The sequence below is a fragment of the Seriola dumerili genome, unplaced genomic scaffold (assembly GCF_002260705.1).
Source record: "Seriola dumerili isolate Sdu_G_001 unplaced genomic scaffold, Sdu_1.0 BDQW01001124.1, whole genome shotgun sequence".
Lineage (NCBI taxonomy): Eukaryota > Metazoa > Chordata > Actinopteri > Carangiformes > Carangidae > Seriola > Seriola dumerili.
In genome coordinates this window covers 2,175,022-2,194,738 of record NW_019175379.1, presented here as the reverse complement: position 1 = coordinate 2,194,738, position 19,717 = coordinate 2,175,022, and the positions used below count along the sequence as shown (strand labels likewise).

General features: G+C 37.2%; 2 protein-coding genes across 2 annotated transcripts in view; both read right to left on the bottom strand.

The window, feature by feature from the left end:
- Positions 1 to 516: 516 nt before the first annotated feature.
- Positions 517 to 2,928, bottom strand: yae1d1 (Yae1 domain containing 1). Its single transcript, XM_022767037.1, has 3 exons — positions 2,708 to 2,928; positions 2,399 to 2,520; positions 517 to 1,120 (listed from the first exon to the last, which is right to left on the bottom strand). The coding sequence occupies exons 1-3, from the start codon at positions 2,819 to 2,821 to the stop codon at positions 694 to 696; spliced, it is 663 nt and encodes a 220-aa protein (XP_022622758.1). The 5' UTR covers positions 2,822 to 2,928; the 3' UTR covers positions 517 to 693.
- Positions 2,929 to 15,884: 12,956 nt separating this feature from the next.
- pou6f2 (POU class 6 homeobox 2) overlaps positions 15,885 to 19,717 on the bottom strand; it is a 65,413-nt gene continuing 61,580 nt past the window's right edge. The window contains exon 9 of the mRNA XM_022767252.1: positions 15,885 to 16,392. Within this exon, the coding sequence (XP_022622973.1) occupies positions 15,885 to 16,392 (508 nt within the window). The remainder of the gene's footprint in view (positions 16,393 to 19,717) is intronic.

The following is a 19,717-nucleotide window of genomic DNA, read 5'->3' as shown; positions in this document are numbered from 1 at the left end:
AACAAAAAAAAATCCCAATTAGTATTATAGTAATAAATTATCAATTCTTAGTATCATGGTACCTTTCAAAAAATTTGGCACTGACCTTAGGTCTATGTGTGGTCTGACCACTTCTCACTCCAGTTACCTCTGTAATACCCACGACTCTGACTGTGTCTGAGACTTTTGCATCAAATCAAAAATTTGATTTGTTTCAGAAAAAAAACTGATAGCATAATATATGTGAAGCTTAACTCCTTCACTGGGTTCTCTTGTTAAACTCTGCCAAACTGGTTACAGAAAAATATTTACAAATCTACCTTATGGTTTTGTGTGATGTGTGAAAGTGAATTTAAAGAAAGACACACGCTTTGTATAAAGCCAAAACATTTCCTTGATATTAGAACAAACTAATGGAAATTCTTCATTTCTACAATCATATCTAAATAAATTAGGGGCAATAAAACATTTTTTTCATTTCATTGGGCAACAAAAAAGTGTGAGAACAGAGCTGCAGTAAAACATAGCAAATCCATTTTTATTTAAAAAAAAAAACAAGATGTAAAATCATATTTTACATTATATACATCAAAAATACTTCATTGCAATGTGTAAGAAATTTACACTTGTAATCTGTTTTGTTTCATAGTTTATGTGCCCATTCAAGTATTGTCATCCTTTGAACCTGCTGTGATTTTGGTCCCTGATCTTAAGTCACTTCATGTTCTTCAGCTCCAGTATGTGACTGATCAGCTCCTGTGGCAGTCCGAGCTCTGACACTACATCCACGGTGTGTTGGAGGAGGAGGGTAAGACCTTCACCTGAGATGGACGAGCAGTCAGTGGACCCTGAACAGGGCTTTTGTGGCTGGTGAGAAACATCCAGGTCCATTTTTTCTTCTTTCCTGCAGCAGCCTGTCTTTTCACATCCCCCTCCACAACAGCCCTGATCTGCCTGCTCCACCACCAGGTCCTCCATGCTCTCGGAGACGTCGCTCACACTGGGAGGAGGATTCTCAAAAGCCTTCCTGATGCCGTCTGTCATTTTGTCTTCATACTGTGAAACCTGTAGCAGGAGCTCAGTCACACTGGCTGGGACAGGCTTTTCCGGATGCCCGATCTGGCACCAGCACCATACAGCACTGTGATGAGACACACAAAGAGGCAACAGTGTCAGATACAATGGCACAGAGAAGTGACTGGGACTGGCATCTGCTGGACAGAAAAGAGATTTCAATAACGGTCAGTACAAAAGAGACTCATGATGTTTCCGTGCAAGAAAGAGGCTGAAATCATTACGGGGGAATATCATACACAGAAATCCTTTTTAAAGAGTTGAAAAAACATGGAGAGGCTGAGCAGAAACACCTAAATCACCTGATATCTTTGCCCAAATATATATTTAAAGAAAAAAAATAGCCACAGCAACATACTTTCAGTCTCTGTCTTGTTAACAGTTTGAAAACCGTAACAATTTTTAAACTCAGTTATAGAGAAAAAATACCTTCCATGTAGGATCATTTCAATATGGGTAAGGTTTCTGCTCAGAAAAGAGAAAATTAAAAACTAATTTTCTGCCTCTAGTTCTTAGCACAGGTTTCATTTAAAAAATTTTTTATCAAAAAACATGTGACCTTATTGGTACTGTGATATGAGATCTAGTTTCGGATTTAGCTTATTGAAATATAGTGATGCTGCTTAAGTTTTCTTATCTGGGTCTTCACAGTGAAGCGTCACCACACTGCTAGTCATTACTTATTCTTATTCTGATTTCCTTGTGTTCCTAATGGAGTGTTTCTAAATAACCAAATACCATTTTTCAATATAAATAGTTATGAGAAGAAGAAGAAAAAAAAAGAAATCACACGATAAGATATCTGATGTTTATGATCATTTGTGTCCTATTTAAAGACCCCTTATCTTGGGGCTCCTGGGAACCACTGACACAAACCAGTCTGTATCAAACATAAAGATCCAATGAGTTTTTTTTTTAATTTTGATATGCATCAAATCTCTTATATATCATATTAATTTTATTTTTTAAGGTTTGTGTAGTTCTCTATGTATCCACCTGACTTGCACAAATGTATTGTAAGTTATATTACCACCACGGTACAATGTATATTCAGCTCAAAGTATAGCTATGAGTCTATCATTAGCCTCTTTTATACAATTATTTATTTTCATAAATGTATTGTGTCTATTTTAAGTACACATATCCATCATTTGCCAGCAAAAATGACAAACATTTGGTGCTCCCAGCTTCTAATCTTTGTCTAGTGACAGTAAACTGAGTGTCTTTCAGGTATCTGTTGGTAAGACGTCACAGGTTAGAGTAACTCTGGGGGTCTGGGAAACTGTTAGTAGCAGCTCTGATCAATTGATGACTGATCAAGGTGATCACTAATATGACTGTTTACCTTACGATTCCTTTAAGGCGACCCACAGCCACAGTCTGAGCAGCTCCTTCCCTGAAGCCCAGGTTGAACCCGACCTGAAGTGCGGCCTCCTCCCCGGCATCAATCCCGTCTACAAAACCGTCCTGTCCGTGACAGCCACGCCATCAGTTATCAGAGAAAGGACTCACAATATCACTCTAAACACAACTCTGTCAATGTCATTATTTTGATGAGACCACATACTGAGAGTAACAGCTGCTATTTAACCACTGAGTTTAGTATTTAGAGTAAATGAGAGCAGGTAGAAGAGGTCGGCTACAGCCGCTTTACCCTGACTCGCTTCTTCATGTTGGAGATCCACTCTTTCCTCTGAAGACTGAGGTCGTCCCCACTCTCGTCGAAGACATCGTCGCCACTGTACGACACGGCTTTGAACCAAGACATCTTTAGTTCAAAACTAAAAACCTGTTTTAAAGACGACTATTAGTGTTTTTGTGGCATGTGTACGACCGACCATGAGACTACTCAGCTGCCTCAACAGCAACAGCAACAGCTAGCTAACTGTATATCATCATCCTCCGCCTTAAAGGGACAGTCCACCTTTAAACGAAATAATATATTATTGTCATTGTCATCCTCATTATTTTGACTCTATATTTCTAGTCATTTATATGTTCGAATTAAATTATATTCCTAAAAAAAAACTGAATGTAGTCTTAGCTTTTTTTTATTCTTCACATTTCCGTCAGGAGATTACAGATAACAGTTACACTTTTCTTTAAACTGGACCAGTGAAAGTTGTTAAATGTGCTTTTAGAGACTCCTTTCTTCACCTTAATGCTCCTTAACCAAAAAGTCTGGTTTTACATCCACATCTGGATCTCTTTAACTCTTTAACGCTTGATCACATTAATTTGAATATTATCCAACTCAGGTAGAAACACATCTCACCGCCAAAATGTAATTTTAATTGTAGATAAATACTATACCCATTGTTGAAAAGGGAGGAGTCCATGTCCCTCAGTCTCTTTTAAAATTAATTAATGACTTATTCCAGCACCTGCTTATTTATAAGTGCCCACTCTATTAATCAATTTAAATATGTAAGTATGTATGTAAGTTTTTTGTGTTATTATTTCAAAAGCTGTCGATTGTGCAAAAGTGCAAAACAAAAAAAAGATTATTTTGTTTTGGGATGTACTTCTCCTTTAACGCACACTACTTCTGTGGCGTTGTCTGAAATGAGAGGCTGAAAGCTGTGGTGCGTACTGCCATCTAGCGACATGACGCAACAAATAGTAATAATAATGATAGTAGTAATTTTTTAACCCTGGAGGGGGCGCTAAAACCTCACTGTAAAACTGACTGTGGTTCACAAAGGCTCACTGCAAGACTCATAACCATCAAACATCCACATGCATCAGAGCTCAACTTTACACACGATCAACTCCCTTCACATACAGCCTAATAATTTTATCACTCATCATCATCATCGTCATCATCATCATCCTCATCATCATCCTCATCATAATCATCACACTCTTTCTCTGATGCCTCTCTGTAGTAAGTCTGATTTTTTGTTTCGTGTGTTTTGCTTCTGTCTTAAAGTCTATTTTCAGCCTCCTGATAAAAACTGTGATTGATTTTCATAAAACAGACTCATGAACAGCAACAAGGCAACACAGCAGTTTCTAACATTAACACAAACTAAAGTCATGAAGCAGAGAAAAGGAAGGTTAATGAGGTTTTAGATGAATCATGATAAATAAAGTGTTTCATTACTGTACAGTGAAATCTATCTTATCTGCATATTTGATGATTTTTAGGTTTCCAGATAAATTGAAAGATCCAACATGGGTTCAGACAATTAAGCTAAAAAGAAAAAAAAAACTCTTAAAAAATATATTAATATAATATATAATATAAAAATCTTATTTTATGAAAAGATGATTACTAAAGGTTCCTAAAGCATTTAAAAACAGTGTAAAATAAAATGTCACATGGGTGTGGCATGTGTATTTTTACATTTATTTGATCAATGTAACTTATTAATACTAGGTAACTGATTTGCATTTAGTTAAAACAAATCAAATCAAAAATTAATTTCTGCCTCAGCTCTTGGTTGTTGATCTTTTAATGATTGAGGTTTCTGTTGATGTGGAATTAAACAAAACAACACAAATAATGAAAAATACACAACAATGTTATTATGCATATGCATTATGAAGACACATCCATGTTTTAGACAACAAATAAAAAGACTTTTCAGTAAGAAAAAATGATCCAGGCAAAGATAAAAATGCATAAGGACTGAAATCTTGTAATTTAACATTACAGACAAATAAATAAATCCAACATGTTTCAGTCAGAAACAGGTTCACGTGTCAGAAATCATGTCCTGTGTTGTTTTTTTTGTTTTTTTTAATCAAACACTTTTCAAATTCATACAAATGTTTAGTGCAGCCTGAACGCTCCGGCTGTTCAAATCACTGTCCAGTGCATCTGTACAGCTTCCTGTTTAAGTTTTCAAACAAGAAAATGTCATCTGTCATGACAAACACATTATTGACTCATCAATAATGCATCTCACCTCCTTTTTTCTCACTGAGAGGGGAAAAAAAAAATCCTCCTTGTTTTATTGTCAGATTTTCTCATTCTTCATGCCATGCTTTATGGAAAACACAGGAGAGGCCGGACGGCGGGCAAATGCATTTCACCTTGGTGGAATGCATTTGCAGCCGCTGGACAACAATGGCCTTGAGAATACCCAGAGGCCACGGTGGAGTTGTCTCTGTTCTGGAAATGGAGTCGGCCTGGAGGCCTCATTCACGGCAGCCACACCTTCAGTCCCCTCGCTCAAAGAGTCGAAACAACCAGCCGGGGCAATCACCTGACACATTTCCATCCAATTTCCACTGCAGAATGTGTTCATTTTCAGGCTAATGGCATGTCATTTTGCTGGAGCCTTTGGTCAAGAATTAATCCTGGAATCAAAACAGATTTTCCGGGGAGCAATCTTCCATCAAGTATTGATTTTTTTACACTCACGGAGCCTGTACTCCCTAATTTAACCTGACAGCCAGCAGCACAATGGACTGGGAGCACCTTGGCATCTCACAGAGGGAGCTCTCCTCCTCCTCCTTCTCTCCATGAAGTGAAAGAGAGATTGGGAAGGAAAAAAAGGACTCCCAGATGTATAAAACAAAGATCATTGCTTACAGAAAACACAGAGATAAAGCTTCCGTCTCTCTGTTTTACCTCTAATTATGTTTTCTAGTGTAGTGCAACTTGGGCAGGTAAGGCTGAGAGGGAAAAGGGCAGAGTGTTCTGGGGCCATCAGCTATCATTATGGGCCTGTTGACATCTCCCTGTCTTTGAGTGATTCTCATCTGTGATTTCCCCCTGGCCATTTTCCACAGATGCACGAAGAGGGGTTTCATCATGGCCCCGCAAAAAAGGCCCAAAGTGTCCGTACAGACCCTCACTAATAAGAAAGCAAAGATGTGTCCGACCATGTCACTCCTCTGCCATCCATATCTACTCTCTTGATGCCTTCAGATATGCAATCATTCTCTCTTCTCCCCCCTTCTTCTTTCTCTCCATCTCTCTGTATGTGCTGTAAGTATACTATCCTGTACGTAGAGGTCAGCGGGATGAGAGGATGATAGAGGGCAGGGCCAGTTATTTTCCTCTGGCTCTTAAAGCTGTGATGACCCATGTGCAAGAGAGTTGCACTTTGCCAAAGGGATTTCCGAGCACTGCTTACAAACTACCTGACGGGGGAAATCAGCTGCTTTTAACTCATAATCATGTACTTCAGGAGGAGGTGTGATCTGGTCATATTTTAGATATGAAGAACTACATTTCTGCAACATGTTTTACTATACATTAGCAGAGCTGTAGCCATATGGATTATGCAACAATGGGCCCCGTGTGCACCCCCACCAACCCCCCACCAACCCCTGCATCATGTGCGGTCACTTTGCATTTTTTTCCCATAGCATTTTGAGGTTTAACCTTGACTCTGTTTTGGCAGATTCAACCCCACATTGTTATTTGGTACAATGTTAATATAAAAATAATGATGATAGCTGCTTTAGCGTTTAGATCCTCTACACAGATGTCAAACAAAACACAGATACAAAATATTTTAGGACAGGACCATTTGAAAAACTGTGGCGCATGCAGGTTCTGTTGTAACTAAATACTAAATACAGCAGCTATAGTTACTGTTACTTCACAAATTAAGATTTAACAAAGAAAATATATGATGAGTTTATGAAATGAAATATATTGTTATAGATGAAACTATCCAACCGTATATAAAACAGTTCAAACTCCACTTTGACCAAATACAAGAGCAACAGCCTATTGAGAACTTTTACTTTTGATACTTTGCTGATAATACTTTTAAATACTTTTCCTTGTGATTTAAATATTTACATTACACTTTTTCTCACTTAAAGGATTTGAATGTCAGATTAGATACACCCTTCCTCCATCACTGTTTTAATGTGAGCTTCAGTATGCACTGTGCTGCTGGATTAGAGGAAAATGAACCAAAATTCAATAAAGAAAATATCAATATAAATATCAGCCTTGATATTGTCAGATATTAAATGATTAAGATGCAAGAAAGATCTTGACTTCCTCACTTCAGACTGAGCCCATGATTTGACGACTAGCATCAGTGACCAGATTCCAGACTTCATACATTTTACAGCTGCCGACTTTTGGGCTGAATAAATAATTTGGCGTTTCCCTAACAGAAAAATAAACCGGGCAAAGACGGCAAAGCAGGCGACTGGCCCAGGGGCCCGGACCCTAAATGGCCCCAAGAGCTCCGTATTCATAGTGTGTCAGTTTGTTTGCAATAATTTGATTAAGAGCAAATATGTTAAATATGTTAATCGAGAAATACAGTTTGCGAAAACTTTTAACTGACTAAATAAAATATGAAAAATAAAAAAAATGTGAGATTATTTTTTGATGTCTTTGATGTCAGAATTTTTGGGGGCCTGGGTATTTGCATTGGGGGGCATGGATTCATCCCCTCACTCTAAAATCCTGGCTATGGTCCTGCAAAGTTTATGGTAAGGGACTGTACAAAAAATGATCGGGGTGGGGAGGGGGACTGAACCTCATGTTTCGGCAAAATGCACCTTTATGACTTCATGACAAATAACATCTTTTTGACTTAATTATTTGATCTTTTCAAAAATAATTTCTTACAAGCGTAAAATGAAATAAACTGTAAATCCAGAATTATGTTAAGTCAAAGGTAAAAGTTCGGAGGCCTTACCCTCCCAAAAAGTCAGACTGCCCTTCTTTCAGCAAAAAGCAAAAAGAAACATAACTTTCCCTCTTTTCTGATCCTCCACATCTTCCACTAATAACTTTCACACAGTCCCTAAACAGAGAATTCAGAGGCTCAAAGAAATGCTGTAGTTTATGTTTATGTTTTGTTTCCCAAAATTATTTGAAACTCATAACACCCACTTTCCCATATTGACTGCTGGCATCAAAGTTAGGCAAAAGAAAAGTAAGTCAGTAGTTATTTTAAAAAGAGTTATTTATGATAAAAGTTTCTCTCTTTTCGAACCTGATGACTTTCAAGTGGAAAATATCAGATGAAATTCAGTAAAAATGGTTTATGATGTTCAAGGTCAAGATTAAAAGAGAAATCATCTCATTTGCAGGCAACAATAAGAGCAGAGACATTCACTGACAGACTATGAATAAGTGTTTTGATGATGAGGATTGTTTGCATTGTGTCCTTGTGTTTCTTAGTGCATGTTCACTGTGTTCATTATAGAAATCTAAGCAGGGATTGCGTGTGGAGTGAGAGGGTCTTACATTCTCACCTGTTTGGTCATGGTTCAAGAATCCCCGCACAGAAACACTGAGCTAAAGCAGCTAGAAAACAGAGACATCACAGCTCAAAGACACGAATCCAAAAACTGGGCTGCTCGAAAGTTAAATGGACTACAGGCCGATGCAATCAGCTGCTAAAGTCAGACAGGTGTCTCAGTAAAGACCCGGGCTATTAACTCCTCTACCTGCAAATACCTCACAGTGTGTCATTGCTAATAATGCTTGAAAAAAAAAGCAGAACCCCCCCCCCCCCCACCCCCCCACCTACAGAAACAACAGTGAAAGCAAAAGGGATCATATGCATGGCCAACCTCGATTGCATGTGAGGATTGGTAATTGCACCCCCAGAGGCATCTGGGTGTGCAGAGCAGCAAAGTGGGAGATGCCTGAGCAGCTCGGGCTTCACAGTCAGTGTACCAACATCTCAACCTTGAGGAGGAAGTGAAAACAAGAAGGCGGAGGAGCGGAGGGTGAGGGATATACAGACAGTTCATTTACCCAGAACATCAGCCCACCGCGCATTGTCTGAAAGATAAGGAAAGTGAATGCTTCATGCCTGATTGAAAACAAAGGCAGCAATTTAAAACCATCTGCATCCAACACATGAACTCTCTCCCTCCACCTCTCTGTTTCTGTGTCCTGACTGATATTGAAACATAATCCATTTGGAGCGCCGACATGTCATAATATTTCTATCCGGCCTCCCTCTCCCCATGCAGGACAATTTCAGGTGGCTGCAGGTTGAACAGGAATGTTTTATTTCAACGAGTCAGACAGTTTGAGACCAGAGTCTTTGATTCTGTTTAAACTGTTTAAACTGTCGGAAACACTTTTTACTTTTTGCGCTTAATATCTGCTTACTACATGCTTTACTTTTTTTACACATCAGAATCAGCTCACTGGTTATTACATTGGTACCACGCAACATGTGAATACAGGTTGGATAATGTCTTCTGTGGCTTTGGCAAGTCTGAAAAAAATGCCCTGATAATGTTGTAGCGATGCTATCACGGTAATCTCCAGGATAATCCAATCCCAGGCTATCAGGCCTGGGATTAGAGACTGGGGCCTTTAGGTTTCAGAGGTGTGGGCATCAGGGCAGTTTACTGTTACATAATGCAAAGAGACGCAGTATAAGACCTAAGAAAATGTGACCTGACAATGTGTAGAATTTTTTCTCTATTTATGCTTGAAAATCATTTAAAAGATTATTCAATTATCAAAGTAGTTCTAATTAACTAACTCATCAATAAGACGACATGTTTCAGCACAAATATATTGTTTATAATCTTTCTTTCACAAGTTAAGGAATGCCTTTAATTAAAGTATAAGTACATTTCTTGATATTCAAATACACAGCACCTATTACACGTCTAACCCTGAAAGAAGGATCCACTTCTGTTCCTCTTGTTAATCTTTTTTTTTTTGCATTTTCTTTATCTAAATTGAGAGTGTAAGGATGAAGCTCGGGCTTTTGATGCACAGACAAGCTTTGGGGTTATGTAAATCTGAGTGACATGACTCATAATATGATTTGTGAGCAGCTATTTTCAGAGATCTGTGAGTATGTAAGTGTAGGTCACATACTGTAGATTTAAATAGTTTGAGTTGCGAGTGGAAATAGATAATAAAATAGATAATAAATAAATAGATAATAAAAAATATTTCAGGTGTCATGAAGTAGATTATTTTCTCCTTGTTTGACTATAGAACTAATGTGGGTAGATTTCCTCAGATCTAATCAGGTAAAAGTATCAAGAGGCTTTTGGAAGGAGATTTTTTTTTTTTTCGTAGTATGTTCAACTTTAGATTTAAGTTGTTCGATCAAAGACGCTATAAAACCTGGAACTGCGCACGAATAGCAACAAAACTTTTCGTGTGTTACTCATTCTCACCAGATTCACATCGGAGAATGACTGATAAAAAGCTCCAACCCTGACATTTACTCCATAATATCTGTGTTAGGATTCCTTTTAACTGAGCTGTTACTCTACATTCAAGAGCAGCGCTGTGCCGCGGCAGAGGGAGATTAGAAAGCAAACTTTTATCAGCAGCAGAATACAAACAGTTTGAGAAAACAGATATGGGTCAGGAGCTGCATCTGCACAATTACATCGTTAATGGCAAAGACAATGAAAATGGCGCGGATAGAAAACAAAAGAATATCAAATAACTTGCTGGAGCTGCATACACCTTACCCATCACCACTCAAAAATACATCTAGTGTTTTGAAATGAAAGGGGGGGAGAGAGAGCTGAAAGGAAGACGAAAAAGCATCTTGAACATCAGTTTTCAGTCTAATGTTAATAATTTATGTTGTCTGTGCTTTTTATTATTATTATTTATTTATTTACTACTTTCTTTTCAGCTGCCTGCCCGTTTTTCAAAGGCATCATGGACAGGGAAGCTGTATCAAACTTTTGAGTTTAGTTTCAAAAGGCTTTCTCTGCGTTTATTTATATATTTCTTCTTCTTTACACTTGTCTTGTTGTTATTTGGTGAGGCAAACATATGAAGCTTTGATGAGAAGCAAACCTGACATGTATTCTTCTCTACTGACCCCAAGGAAATCTAAATAAATTGCTAAATATTGTATGTACGACTCTTTTCTTTTTTTTTGTTTGTGGACTCCTCTCTCATTAAACGCATCAAATAGACAGTTAAATTCATTCATCTATCCACCAACAATAGGTCAAATGTCAAACAACTGTATACCACCTTAAACATGAAGGTTTGTACAGGATGATTTAACATGCACTTGGACATGACCTCGCAAAGAGAGAGAGTCAGCACAAGTTTGATTTTATTTGATGTTCTCAATAACTGGGCTTCTGTGTGTTGCTCGAAAAGATGAAAAGAGAAGTCAGCAGTGTTTTCAGAATATTTGTATGTTACCGAAACTTTTGACCTCTACATCAGCCTTTACCTTATATCACACTCTTTTTCTATGGAACACAAAATTTTGATTTCATGGCTGTAAATCAAAGTGGATGCGTCCATCCATCTATCCTGGTTTAGAAAGAGAGAGCACTAATACAGAAAAAGTTTTCAAGCATAACAAATATAGAAATATTGTAATGAACTTATTGCAGGCCTGCAATAAAAACTAGTGGTCTGCCTTCTGACAATCTTTAGGGAAAACATGATCTGCTAATGAAATTTCTTGTCCAACTGAACCAGTTTGAACTAGGATAATAATTGTAATTTTGAATATCAGTCCATGGTTATAGGGATTACATGTATTCTGTTTTTCTAGAGTTCAAATTGACAGTGTACTGAAATCAATTAAAAATGAATTTATGATTTAATACATTTAAATTTGTTTAGCTTAATTACACCAAATTGTAGTCAAATGCTGAGATAGATTTAGCAGTACTTTAGCCTTTTTTTCTTTATCATGATTGGATTTAGCTACTGACTCAGATAGTTATGTAGCTCAACAAACTGAATTACCAAGATTGAAATCAATAATAATCTACAATTGAACACATTTAAATAGGCTATGTGATTTAAGGTAACTTAATCACACCAAACTGCATGATTTCCACTAGAATCAATAACTGAGATGCCAGTTACTCTGCTATTAGCTACTTAGCTTTAGCAGGAATTTGGCTAACCTTTTTCTCTATCGTGATTTGATTTAGGTATAAGCTACTGCCTCATTTAGCTATGCGGAAGAACAAACAGAATTACCAAGATTATAATCAATAAGAAATTCATTAATCTGCAGTAAAATACATTTAAATATGTGATTTAAAAGTAGTTAAACACCAAATTGCGTGCTTCTCATTAGAGTAAAAAGCTGAAGCCAGTTACTGTCAGCAGGAATTCAGCGTGTTTTTTCCCCTGGATTTAGCAACTTCCTCATTTAGTAATGTAAAGTAAGAAATTGAATTAAAAAGACTGAAATAATACAATAATACAATTTAACAAGTAATAAATTATAAATGTTATTTTAGTTGAAGTGAAAAAATTCAAAACCTAATGGTTGTTGCCACTCTGCTAAGCTACTTACCATTAGCAGTTTAGTTTTTTCTTTTATGATTTAATTTAGCTTGTGTCAAATATAATTATGTGGAATAACAAGCAGAATTGCCAAGATTAAAATCAATAATACAATAATCTGCGGTTAAATACGTTTTAATATGTGATTTGGAGATAGCTTATTAAGAACGCATTTACTGCTACTTTATCAAGCTAGTTAGCTTTAGCAGGAGTTCATGCATTTTTTCCATAACAATTGGAGTTAGTGATGTAAATGGAATTACCAAGATTTAAATCAATAATAAATTACTGTACGTCACCGGATACTGTTAATTCATCATAGTTTCCACTTACCTAAGAAAAAAACTAAGTGAAACTGATCTACTTTGCTAGCATTTATCTATAGCTATCACTTGATGTAGCTCTTCTGCTTTAGCTATAGCGGTATATTTGTCTCACAGACATTATACATTTATTTCTTATAATAATTTTTTATTATATGGTAAAATAAATGCCAAAAAGTCAGATTCCCGCCTTAACTCAGCTTTGACCAAATATGTACATTCCACTGAAAAGATGACACAAAATTCATGTCAAACAATTGTTTATTACTAATTATGGTACAAATCAATGTGACAGACTTGAAGCTTTTTTTTTTTTTTTTAAGAAATACACAAAGTGCTGCTTAACTGACCAAACAGATATTGCTCTATAGATTAAGTACAGTTTTCAGTCTATAAAAAAAAAAAAGAAAACCAACCTCTGCAGGCTCTTCAGCTTTGGTTTCAAGTTCTTCGACTATTAACAAAACGTCAAACCAGGTTGTCCGTGTTAGTAAAATTTCACAAAAGTATTTAAAGGTGATTAACAAATCATCCTAATTGGGTTAAGAGCAACATTACTGTAATCTCCTTTTCCTCTACATGGGTCTACAGGTCTGTGAAAACAGAGGTGGATGTCACAATGAATGAGAAATAATGCAATACAATAATAAAACAGATGACCAGAGAGTCACATGTGGCTCAGGAAACCACTTCACAAAAATAAAACAATCATGTGTCACATAATAATAAATAAAACACAAGCCTCCCCCTCCACGTTGAAGGTGAACATCGACGACACAGTGCAGAATAATCATTTGTCTTTTCTGACCTGCTGCTGCTTGTATGGCATTTGTATGATTCTCACAAGAACAGTACTGAGGTAAACCTTGGATGAACTACTGTACATTTCTTCTCTTCAATTTTTATCTCAGATTTTTAAAGATTGTCAACATCGTGAATCTATTTCTCTGTACAATGTGCATAACTATAGAGCTTTGGTCCAGCATTGAAAAGTTGAACGAAGGCATAACTCCTATCTGTGTCTTCTTTTATTTTTTGGTTTTGGTTACAGCTTTATTGTTAAGCCTCACAACTGATCCACTGCTGCTTTCTCATATATTTATCTGACAGGTGGTGCAGTAATTCTTGGCCCGAGATTTGCCTGAAGTTATATTTTTTTGTTGTTTTTTTTTTTTTCTCTTGGAAGCAAAATAAAAAATGCACAAAATCTGTTGGTGTAAATGCAGTAAAAAACATAAGTGAATCTTTTTCATGTGTTTTCTTACATTTTCAGTGTGTATGTGTGTGTGTGTGTGTGTGTTTTCCAGGCAGTGAAGATGAACACAGCAGTGCACAGGGGACTGAAAGACTGAGATAACCAAAGTGACATGGAAGGACAGACATCAAGCCGACACATGATTCTGAATAAATTGCATCAAATTTCACCTCACTTCAAATTAAGTTCACTTGTTCTGAAATGTGACACTTATTCTCAATGTTCACCTCTATTTTTATTTTTTTTCCGCCTTTCCCTATGGGTTTTTGTAAGCGCCTGATATTAGTAGTGACCGTGTAGGAGTTTTTTTTTTTTTTTTGCCTGGAATATTGACATTTCTGACAAAGTAATACCACATAAAATCAAAAGTGTCGTATTGTCACGGAGAGTCAATTAATAAACATATCGGTGGACTCAATATTCATTTCTACCCATGCGAATTATGATAAAAATAACCACACATGCATGAGATCTTCAAGAGAATCTGCTGAGATGAACCGTTTTTTAAACACTTCAGTGTAGTAGAAATCATTTCCATTAAGAACGCTGATTGTAAACCTTCATCTAGCTGAGAGGAATGCAGAATATAAAGAAAACAACAACAGTTATCTTTGCAGAAAAGCATATTTGAGTTGAAATATTCAGGTTATAAAAACAGCTGAACTGGAATGAGCTCAGTAGTTTGGTCAGTGGCAACAGACAGGCTTCAACCACACGTTTACTTAGTTTTGGGGCATAATTAAAGGGTTTATTGTGTAAAAATATGTTATTTTCAGTGATATTAGCAAAATTCAGGTAGCCTATTTCTTTTATTTTTGGGCTGTCTGGTGAAATCTATTTTAGCCAAGTCTGTAAATAATCCGTCTTCACGTTGTTTGAGTTGAAGCATGCATAGGCAAATTTGCTTAAGAGAAAATTCTTCCAACCCATTTTCTATATTGCCACGATAAGAAATGACAGCAGACACTGTTGCAGTGTTTGACAAGACGGTGTTTTTTTCTTTTTTTGTTGTTGTTGTTTTTTTTTTTTTTGTTAAACTTGACCCACAGAGTAAAACACTTTAGAAAAAGGGGGGAGAAAGCCATGTGAACAAATAAATAAAAAGGTAAAATCTTCCCCAGTCCTTGAGCTGAATGTGTATGTGTTCTTTGGCTATCAGGCTTTGGCAACAGAATGACACAGTAGCTCAAAACAAAGCTGCAGTAGACTCGACAGACACTGAAACCCCTCCTCCTCCTCCTCCTCCTCCTCATCCTCATCATCTTCATCATCACGTGACAGTCCTTAATTTACCCTCCCTCCGTCCTCTGAAACAATCTCATGAGATTATTAATAAATACCTGTAAAAGTTGTACAAAGTTACACTGTGACTGAAAATATTTGCAGATGAAACACAAATCAGAGGCAAACAACATTATTATGCAATTGTTTAACAGCAAAGGTAATTTTTTTTTTTTTTTGTCCAAAAGAGAACTTTATCAGTGTGATTTCAATCTGAAGACAGCATTTTTCTTTTTTTTTGTTTTAGATATTTACATACAAACAATGAAGAAAAAAGTAAGCGAGACAAAGATAAAATGTATACTCAACCTCACACATATAGCTTAGATTTGCCAGTACAAATGTAAAAATTTAGAGCACATTTACATTACAAAATTATTCTTAGTACTCAGATGCAACAGACTTTGGTAAATAGTGTTTTGATTTGGTATGATCTCTTTACTAAATCCCTCCTTGTGGGAACCAAAATTTGGGCGATAGTCTGGTCTGTAAGGCCAGAATCTAAAACTCTTTGAAACAGCACACCATATGTTTTTACATAATTCTCAGATATTAATCTCTTTTTTCTTGTTTTTGGTTTCGCCAAGGTCATTTACATAACTGTGGTAATCACACTGACAACACATAGTTTTTGTTTGCAAACTCATGACTGTCCATCCAGGTGACTGGGAACATTTTTCAATTCTCATTTCAAGATGAGTTCATCCACCTTTGTTGTTTTTAATGGCTGCCACTTTTCCACTCCACTTTTCTTCGTCGGAGGGCTCGTTCATTTCGGGAGCTCCTCTAGAGAATCAGTGAGAGGGTCCATTGGTGCAGCCGCGCCAAGTTCGGGCTGTTTCAAACGCTTTATTGTGTTTTTCAAGGCTTGCCTCTTGTTGCAGAACCAGACACGCACCACCTCCCTGTCATAGTTCAGTTTCTCGGCTATTTCCGTCATTTCCTGTCCAGAGGGGTGTGTGTTCTTCTCAAAGTGGCTGTTGAGGATCTCGAGCGCCTGCGGGGTGAAAGAGGTCCTCCGCTTGCGTTTTTTCGAGGGCTCGCTGCCGATAAACTCAGTCAGGTTCTGCATGCCGGATCGGTGGCGGGCTTCAGCCTCGGCCATCCAGCGCTCCAGAACGGGCTTAATCTTCTGGGCGCTTTTAGGGGTGATGTCCAACTTCTCAAACCTGGCAGGATATAAAAGGCCAGGGTTCAGTTTGCCTGTCAGACTGCTACCTATAGTGTTCTCTTGGGCTTCCTGTGGTAGGAAAAAGTGGCTTCTCAGGATGGTGTGTCTGGGGAGAATTGAGAAAAAAGAATCTTACTTAGGTGCCCTGCCAGAACAAGGGATAAGCTGCCTGCCTTTTAGTCTCCTCAACCAGAATGCCACAGGGACTGAGACTAGCATCCAGGTACATGTCCGAGCCAAACTCCTCTGTGTTCTGTACCTGGAAACACCTCAGCTGCAGCAGCTGGAGGTGATGGTTGCCAGTGGTGTGTTAATTTTCTGGAGGAGGCTGTGGTTCTCTGTCCCAAATTGGCAATAGTGGAGCAAGGAGATATTGCCAATGGCTAAAGTCAGGTCCAGTTGAACCAAAAAACATACCAAACATCTAACTAAATGTTTTAAATACTGTACTTCAAAGTTAAATCAACAGAAAAACAAAACAGGAATTACTGTCAAATATCCCATTTCTTTCCCTCAGGTGATAAAAACCAAAAAAAATCCACTAATGCATGCAGTTAAATATGGCACCATCATTTATTTACCAAAAGAGCTTGAAATATTAATCAAAATGTACATTTAATACATTTTTCAAACTTTCTTTCATCCTCTAACAACCTCTCATTTTATATTTAATAAGAATACATTTACACACTTTAATCCTGAAGGTTTCTGCAACCTTACGGCTGCGTGACACATAATTCTGACTTCACAAAGACTCTGCATTTTATCAAGTCTGAGTAAGAATGCAGAATGAAGCTTTTTCTAAAAACACTGCTTGTTGGCAGCCCAGTGACTCTGCCAGGTGCTTTTGCCTGAGATATTAACAGGAAGAGTGTGTGGCACGTGAATTAGATATGATGAAGATGACGTTAGGTTTTGAAAGGATAACTCTCATACCTGTAATGTTTGTATTGAGGGAAAGGAAGGTGTTTCACGCAAAACGAACAGAGACTTACAATTGGGTTTAAATGGTTTTCATGGCGTCTAAAAACAAATGAAGACTCGGTTCATTTGAAGTTGATTCTAATGACTTCTTTTAGTAACATGTAACATCAACATATTTTTGATGAGGATCCGTTAAATTTGGTGATTACAGATTGTAACTGTGACACTTTGACCATTTGGAAAGTTTTATTTATATATTTATAAACTGAAGACTTCACTGTTGTATGACTAAATAAAGGACTATATAGAAAAAGTAATACCAGGTGATAACAGTTATCAGTCGGACTATTATTTACAGGATTTGACCCACAAGCCTTTGCAGTTGAAATGATAAAACTGATCTGATTGGATGGATTTAAGTCTCTCTTTCCTTTATAGTCAACATGAGACAGAAAACACTGTAGAAAGACATGGAGTGGACAAGCTACAAAAGTCATCAGTTAGACTCTAACCAGTGAATATAGCGGTTACTTAAACTGTCTAGACGTTTCATTACAGTAACTGTTTTATGAACGGAGGATATCAGGACTAAATCCACAATCAAAGACCGGAGCTTTCCTACTGGAATGAACTCACACGCCCTTTAGAGCTGTAGTTGCTGATATTCTTTAATAATACATTAAAATTAGTGCGTCTGTGTGCGATTGTGTGCATTTATATGCAATTTGTTCTGATGTGTCTTTTTGCAAGGGCATCTTGATCTCAGAAGTTGAGTTACTGAAGTTGTAAGGCTGAATTTAATCATATATCATGTTTATGTTTTATTAGCTGGTCGTGTACGTCTGCTGATTATCAAGTGATTCACTTATACTGGGCCAAATGTTCGTTTTTAATAATTTACATAATGAGCACCACAACTTACAGAGTGTATAATGGTGCACTGTTAATAAAATATACATTTCCATCCACGTGAAACACAAATTAGTCAATTATTAAACTAACTACTAAAAAAACAGCTGGAAATCACATTTAAAGAGCCTTTAAAAACATAATGCTTCCATCAATAGATGGAAAGTTGATTTCTTACAACCGCTGATTTCCACACCTGATTAAATCAATAAATCCGATGTGTTGACTGAATGTCTTTATGGGACGAGCAGGAGCGTGACGTGTGCGGATGCTTTTAGTGAAATACGTCCTGAAGTGATGGAGAGACAGCAGAGAGCCAGAAGAAAGCTCTGCTCTCTGTGGAACAAACAATGCACACAAGACATTTTTAATGGCGAGGTGAGCTGCTGCTGACAACAACAGTGAGGCCGAGATGCCCATGCATGCATGAACTTCCTCTGTTTCTACACCTCGTTGGTGCATTCCTGCTTGTCGACAGGCGTTATTATTTATAACCCCGTCCTCCTCCTAAACAGTGGAAAGAGGAGAGCTCCATACTGCGGGGAATACATTAGTAAATATGAAGAGTCACCAGAGACAGGACATTTCATGGATCAACAGGAACCGCAGATACTAAAATGAGTTGAGAGCTGCTCAGCTGGGGTATGCACTCCCTCCTCTAGTGCATCAGCACGAGGGAGAAATGGCCCTGAATGCACCTGCAGCCTCTCTGGCTCTTCTTAAAAGAACCTTAGGAGCTCTGCTTATACGTGCTGTATGTTCAGAGCTGAGTTACAGTTCGCCTCAGGGTTTACACTCATGAGCCAGAGTCTTAAGCAAATCAGAGAGACCTATCTGAGAGGGATACACTTCACATCAGAGGACTGGATGATGTGAGCTAAAATCTGTATCTAGATAAACGAGCAGATTCACTTTAACTTGTGATATTTTCATTTTAATATCAGAATTGTCTTTAGAAACATTTTTTTAATGCGTCTCTGGCAACTGTCAGGTAGGAATGACGATATAATGATATATTGATTTGTCAGGAGTCAATTCATTTCAACATTAACTATTATTCCGTAACATGTTGATAATATGATATAAAATTACATATATCAAAAGGTTCATCTTTGACAAATGCTCCGTCACATTCTTAGTAAGCTCTCATTTGCATGTTTTCTTAGTTTTTGCTTCAGTATTTCCCAGCTTAAATATTACTATTGACTTCTTTTATTAACTAGCGAATAGATTTTGTGGGAAAAATATTTTCAATTCCTCAATGTGAGGTTTCGAAAAAGTTTTGATTTCAGCTGCTGTATTGAAAAGCAATATTGAAAAATTTTTTTAATCAACCTGCTCTTGCAGTGTAAGTAAATTTTGTCTGTAAAAGATTTATAGTGTAAGTGAATGTAATGTAAGGTGAAGTTGGTTTATTGCTGAGCCCTCCTTGGGGCAAGTCATGAAATATGCCTTTGTGTTTTTTTAGCTGGTTGTGTATTCCTGTTGATTATTTAGTTAAATAATTCTGGTCATGTTTATTTATGCTGGGTCAAATGTATCGTTTTAAAGATTAAACTAATGAGGACAGATAGAGTTTATAATGGTGCACTGAATTC